This window comes from Micropterus dolomieu, unplaced genomic scaffold (genome assembly GCF_021292245.1).
Source record: "Micropterus dolomieu isolate WLL.071019.BEF.003 ecotype Adirondacks unplaced genomic scaffold, ASM2129224v1 contig_8869, whole genome shotgun sequence".
In the NCBI taxonomy this organism is placed as follows: domain Eukaryota; kingdom Metazoa; phylum Chordata; class Actinopteri; order Centrarchiformes; family Centrarchidae; genus Micropterus; species Micropterus dolomieu.
Genome location: NW_025737855.1, coordinates 1 through 6,745, shown reverse-complemented (window position 1 = coordinate 6,745; position 6,745 = coordinate 1). Strand labels below are relative to the sequence as shown.

The 6,745-nt window shown below is 40.7% G+C and overlaps 2 protein-coding genes across 2 annotated transcripts; both read right to left on the bottom strand.

Moving 5' to 3' along the window:
* Positions 1-5: 5 nt before the first annotated feature.
* LOC123965215 (protocadherin-10-like) lies at positions 6-1,996 on the bottom strand (the record flags this gene model as incomplete). Its single annotated transcript, XM_046041792.1, has 1 exon — positions 6-1,996. A coding segment is annotated over exon 1 (1,743 nt), but the record flags the coding sequence as incomplete, so codon positions are not given.
* On the bottom strand, positions 1,861-5,111 carry LOC123965216 (protocadherin beta-15-like). The gene is made up of 2 exons (XM_046041793.1): positions 2,614-5,111; positions 1,861-1,888 (listed from the first exon to the last, which is right to left on the bottom strand). Exons 1-2 carry the CDS (start codon positions 5,109-5,111, stop codon positions 1,861-1,863), a joined length of 2,526 nt encoding a protein of 841 aa, XP_045897749.1.
* Between the last annotated feature and the right edge of the window lie 1,634 nt (positions 5,112-6,745).

Sequence of the window (6,745 nt, the reverse complement as noted above, 5' to 3'; positions counted from 1 at the left end):
GGAATCTCCTCCACACCTTCAGCAGAACCGTTAGAGCTGACTGGATACAGGATGACTGGAGCGTTGTCGTTCTGATCCAGAATGAACACGTTCACTGTGACGTTGCTGCTCAGTGACGGAGTTCCAGAATCTGAGGCAACAACTTGGAACTGGAACGTTTTCAGAGTTTCAAAGTCGAAACTTTTTAGCGCCAAAATGTCTCCGTTTTCAGAGTTTATGTTGAGGAAAGACATTATATCATTTTGGCTCCCTTCTCTCACAATGTGATATGAAATAACTGCGTTGTCATTTAAGTCTTTGTCCGTTGCGCTCACGGAGAATATCGACGCTCCAGCTACGTTATTTTCTACCAGATAAAACTGTAAGGTATTTTGAGAGAATTGCGGTCTGTTGTCATTTACATCTGATATCTGGATGCTCAGAGTTTTAACAATAGATAAAGGAGGTTCACCACAGTCGGTGGCTTTTATTGTTATTTCATAATGTGACACCTCCTCTCGATCCAAAAATCGCTTTGTGACAACTGAGTACGTGTTTTCCTTGTAAGAGGGCTTTAGTTCAAAAGGTACGTCGTTGGATATGTGCGAAATAATTTTTCCATTGACACCTGTGTCTCTATCCGTCAGGCTAATAAGTGAAATAACTGTTCCAGGCTTCGAGTCTTCAGACACTGTATTTGACAACGATGTGACTTCTATTTCTGGTGGATTATCATTAACGTCTAATATCTTTATAATGACTCTACACTCACCGGTTAATGGAGGTGTCCCTTTATCTGATGCCTCAACGTCCAGTTCATATACGTCGTTTTCTTCATAGTCCACTACACCTTTTACTGTAATCTCTCCAGTTAATTTATCTAATTCAAAAATATCATAGACTTTCCGCCTCAGGGTTTTTCCAAGGCTGTATTCAACTTCGCTGTTGATGCCTTCATCTGGATCTGTGGCATTCATTCTAAATACTGAAGTACCGACGGGAACATTTTCCTGTATTGTAATTTGATAAATCTCCTGACTAAACATTGGACGGTTATCATTACTGTCCAGAACAATAATAGAAACACTTAGTGTGCCTGATCGTTGAGGTTTTCCTCCATCAACTGCTGTAACCAGCAGCGTGTGTTTGTCCTTTTGTTCTCTGTCTAACGATTTCTTCAGCACTAAAAATGGTATTTTACCCGCATCGCTTTCACGAATATTTACTTCAAAATGCTCATTTGGCGTCAAAGTGTATGTACGAATAGAGTTAATTCCAGCATCGGGATCACGAGCAGTGTGCAGTTGAAATCGCCTTCCTGGTAATGTTTGTTCACCTATTTCAAATCTCTGTTCTCTCTCAGGAAAAGCAGGAGAATGATCATTTACATCGGTGATTTCTACGATTACATAGTGTATTTCCAAAGGGTTTTCAACAAGGACTTTTAGCTCTATTAGACAAGCACCGCTCCCCTGACAGAGCTCCTCTCTGTCAATATGCTTGTGGACGTACAATGCCCCATTGATCTGGTTTACTTCAAAGAAAGGGTCCTTACTTCCAGACACCACGACTCGGAACCGTCGATCATTCAAAGAGGTGATGTCAAGGCCAAGATCCTTCGCAACATTTCCAACAACAGTTCCCTCTTCTACCTCCTCTGGAATAGAGTACCTTGTCTGAGCCAAAGCCTGTTTTCCGAAAAGCAGCAGTAGTGCCAAAAGAAACCAGGAGCAGTCCGTTGCTCGCGTTTTCGTGCTGGTCCCCATCATTATCCAACAACACGTTAACACACAGGAGCCTTTACCGTCACAAACAATTATTTATGTCCATCCCGTGGAGTATCGCATCTTTAAAGAACACACAACGTGATTTCATCGGCTGTTATGGTTGATTCAAGCGTTTCTTTGCTCTGCTCAGATGGGAAACAAAAGATATGTGAGGGGAGGGACAAAGTCGTGTCTGGTTTCACTTTATAATAGTGACACCCAGAGGTGATTACTGAAACCAGACTTTGCTGCATACTCGTTTTTTTTAAAACAAAAATGTCCCTTCTTCTAGATGGCTTTCTCCCACCAAGAGTCGCATCAAATGATCATTAAAATATTAGCGTTCAATACGTTCATTTTACATTACATTGCTGTTTGACGTGCCCATGTATTTCGGCACCATGGACAGCAAGCACAAGTCGTAGCACAGCCTTCCCCTCTAACTTAATCTATATATACTGCTCAAACAACTCAACAGTAACATCGCAAAATCTTCAAACGTTTCAGTCATTTTTTGGTTAGAAGTTAGAATATTTTAAGGCCCAACTGTCAAAAACCCAATGCCCAAAACACAAATACAGAGTATAATTACTCTGTTTTGCTGAAGAAAAAGTAAACCTTTTATTTCAGCACCAAGGACAATGGTAACACAGACTGTCCTCTTTACGAATGATGAGCTGTATACAATATGTCGTATGTATCTGTAATAATCATGAGTGTGTCTGTACACGAACAATAGTGGCTGTGTTTGACGGAGCTATCTAGCCATGCACAGCATTCTGCTACATTGACTGAAGTGTCTCTTTCAATGCAAACGACCACTTTCTCTGATAAATGAGATAATAAAATTAACTCTAACGCAACATACCTAACAAAACGTATCTTAATGTGTTGGTATTTATGTTTGGTACTGCTGTCTCTGCATAAAGAAACGATAAGAGGAAAACTTTGTGCAAAACACAAACCATTGACTGTATGCTTGTAACCATGTTTTATAAAACTTTGTTTTAAATGTCTTACCTCTCCAGATCCCCTCCTCCTGTCAGGGAGCACTAGTGTATTCGCGTGGCTGCCCGGGACTATAGTAGATCCTATACTCATTCTGGGTCCAACTAACATGTACCGTTTCTCTCCAGATCTGTACTGGATGCTGTGGCACAGTGTCCCGTCATAATTAGCCTCTTGCAGATATTTAGAAGTATAGTCTGTGGTTTTGGAGCACTGCATTGCAATCAGCACGATGATACTGATGAGAAAAAGTACAGAAACTGAGCCCAAAGTTATCATCAGATAAAAAGTCACATCGGTCCCCTCCTCATCTTTGGCTGAACTTTTAACATCAGAAGCTGCAAAAGCCTCTTTGGGCTCCACAAGTTTGACCACCACGGTAGCTGTTGCTGAGAGTGACACGTTTCCATTGTCTTTGACCAGTATGATCAGTTTGTGCTCAGCCTCGTCTGTCTCTGTGAAGGAGCGAAGTGTTCTGATCTGTCCTGTATAGCGGTCCAAACCAAAGAGACTGTGGTCAGTGACTTGCTGCAGTGAAAAGAGTAACCAGCCGTTATATCCTATATCAGCGTCATAGGCTCTGACTTTAGTCACCAAGTGTCCTGCGTTCACATTGCGGGGAATCTCCTCCACACCTTCAGCAGAACCGTTAGAGCTGACTGGATACAGGATGACTGGAGCGTTGTCGTTCTGATCCAGAATGAACACGTTCACTGTGACGTTGCTGCTCAGTGACGGAGTTCCAGAATCGGAGGCAACAACTTGGAACTGGAACGTTTTCAGAGTTTCAAAGTCGAAACTTTTTAGCGCCAAAATGTCTCCGTTTTCAGAGTTTATGTTGAGGAAAGATGTTACATAATTTCCTCTAGCAATGTGGTAAAAAATAGCTGCATTTTCATTTACATCTTTGTCAGTTGCACTTACACAAAACAGTGAAGTTCCAGCCACATTGTTTTCTGAAAGGTAAAACTGTAATGGGTTTTGGGAGAATTGTGGACTGTTGTCATTCACATCTGATATCTGAATGCTCAGAGTTTTAAGAGTAGATAAGGGAGGTTCACCACAGTCGATTGCTTTGATTGTTATTTCATAATGTGACACCTCCTCTCGATCCAAAAATCCCTTTGTGACAACTGAATATATGTTTTCCTTGTAGGAAGGCTTTAATTCAAAAGTTACTTCATTTGTTATGCTTGAAATGATTTTGCCGTTTAAGCCTGAGTCTCTATCCGTCACACTAATAAGTGAAATAACTGTTCCAGGCTTTGAGTCCTCAGACACTGTATTTGACAGTGATGTGACTTCTATTTCTGGCGGATTATCGTTGACATCTTTAATCTTTACAGTGACTCTGCACCTGCTTGTTAACGGAGGCGTGCCTTTGTCAGATGCTTCAACATCGAGTTTATAAATCTCTGATTCCTCAAAATCCAGGACTCCTTTCAATTTAATTTGTCCACTTAAACTATTCAAGTCAAATATCTCGTAAACTTTACGTGCTAATGTTTTGCTAAGGCTGTACTCTATTTCTCCATTAGGCCCTTCGTCTGGATCTATTGCACTCACTGACGTAACAGCACTGCCAACTGGGACGTTTTCATATATTTCAATTTGATATGTATCCTGACTGAATATCGGAGGATTATCATTTATGTCAAGAATAATAATGGAAACATTGAGTGTTCCTGATCTTTGAGGCTTCCCTCCATCAACTGCTGTCACAAATATCAAATGTTTATCATTTTTTTCTCTGTCTAATGGCTTCTTCAGCACTAAAAATGGTATTTTGTCCTCATCGCTTTGACTGGTTTCTATTTCAAAGTGATCGTTTGACGTTAATGTATATGTACGGATAGAGTTAATTCCAGCATCGGGATCATGGGCCGCATGCAGTTCATATCGAGTTCCCGGAGATGCATGTTCAAATATTTGAAATTGCTGTTCTCTTTCAGAAAAACTGGGGGAGTGATCATTTACATCGGTAATTTCTACAACTACATAGTGTATTTCCAGAGGGTTTTCAACAAGGACTTTTAACTCCATCGAGCATGCACCACTTCCCTGACACAGCTCCTCCCTGTCGATTTTTTTACGGATCTGCAAGGCACCATTGTCTGGGTTTACCTCGAAAAAAGCGTCCTTAGATCCAGACACAACACGCAGCCGTCGATCAGTTAAAGAGGTTTTGTCCAGACCAAGATCCTTGGCAACATTTCCAACAAGGGTTCCTTCTTTCATCTCCTCTTGAATAGAGTACCTCAGTTCAGCCAAAGTCTGGTTCCCGAAAATCAGCACTAAGGAAAAATGAAGTGCAAACCTACAGTAGTCGCTTAATCGACGTCGTCTTTCGCTCGCCATCCTAATCCAGCAACACATACACAGACAGGATCCTGTTTCTCCAGCAAATCAAATGTTTATATCTGATTCATTTAGTATCGGATGTTTTGAAAACACACCACACCGACTCGCATGCTCAAATCAAATCTATCCTCTGCTGTGAGGTATCAAACAAAAGCTTTCTTATGGGAGGGACTGAGTCCTTTTACGGCCTTATTGGTGTAACAGTGACACCAAGAGGACAACATTTTAGACTATTTAAAGTCATTATAATGTTATATCAGGCAATATACTTTGGTCATGAAATCCACCACCACAGATGAGAACATAAAGCAGTTTTTGAAAAACTAATGCCATGGAAATCCTCACTGATCTGTACTTCTTGTTTTCACTAACTTACAGTCAGAACGGTGTGAATTAGTGTAATGCCTTGCTTAGAAATAATCTAAATAAATCACACTTCTAAATTCTAATTTAAATTAAGCTCAGGGAAAAATAATAACCCATGTACTGTGTTTCTTAGCTTCGCTCATATGCTTGCTTGAGAAAACAAGGCAATACATTTCAGCACCATGGATAGCGATTCCAAGCAGTCTGACAGCCTCTTTATGTCTTAACCACATTGTTTCTCTTCTTATTTGTTGTCTTTTGCACAAGGATGATTAATACCAGCTACACAAACAACTAACAGCATATCAGTGTAGCCACGTATTGTTTAGAATTTTTTATTAAAATTACTGATGGTCTGCTACAAACCTCTTTGCCCAAATGTTCCCCAAAGGAGGTTACAATTAACTAATGCATTTACATTTTATATTATTTCACTGGGAGAGATGGATCACTTATGTCATTATGTAAAAATAAACACCTTTGCTGTCCATACTGACTTGGAGAGCATAAAGATGTATATAAGAAATTTGAAGAATGAGAATAACTCTGAAAAAATTGCGCATCAGCCAGCAGCTCTTGCCTACAAAAGCAGGAAGCTAGGTCCAACATTACAGTAACGGAAAAACTTACGTCTGTTCTCTTGGAAAAAGAGGACACAATAATACATGTCTCAGGCATTTCTGAACATACATTGAACACACTGAATAAGACACAAAGCGTCCACAAACCTCAAATCATGTGATACACATCTGAAAAGAAAACACTACACTTGCTACATATTAATGTCTTACCTCTCCAGATCCCCTCCTCCTGTCAGGGAGCACTAGTGTATTCGCGTGGCTGCCCGGGACTATAGTAGATCCTATACTCATTCTGGGTCCAACTAACATGTACCGTTTCTCTCCAGATCTGTACTGGATGCTGTGGCACAGTGTCCCGTCATAATTAGTCTCTTGCAGATATTTAGAAGTATAGTCTGTGGTTTTGGAGCACTGCATTGCAATCAGCACGATGATACTGATGAGAAAAAGTACAGAAACTGAGCCCAAAGTTATCATCAGATAAAAAGTCACATCGGTCCCCTCCTCATCTTTGGCTGAACTTTTAACATCAGAAGCTGCAAAAGCCTCTTTGGGCTCCACAAGTTTGACCACCACAGTAGCTGTTGCTGAGAGCGACACGTTCCCATTGTCTTTGACCAGTATGATCAGTTTGTGCTCAGCCTCGTCTGTCTCTGTGAAGGAGCGAAGTGTTCTGATCTGTCC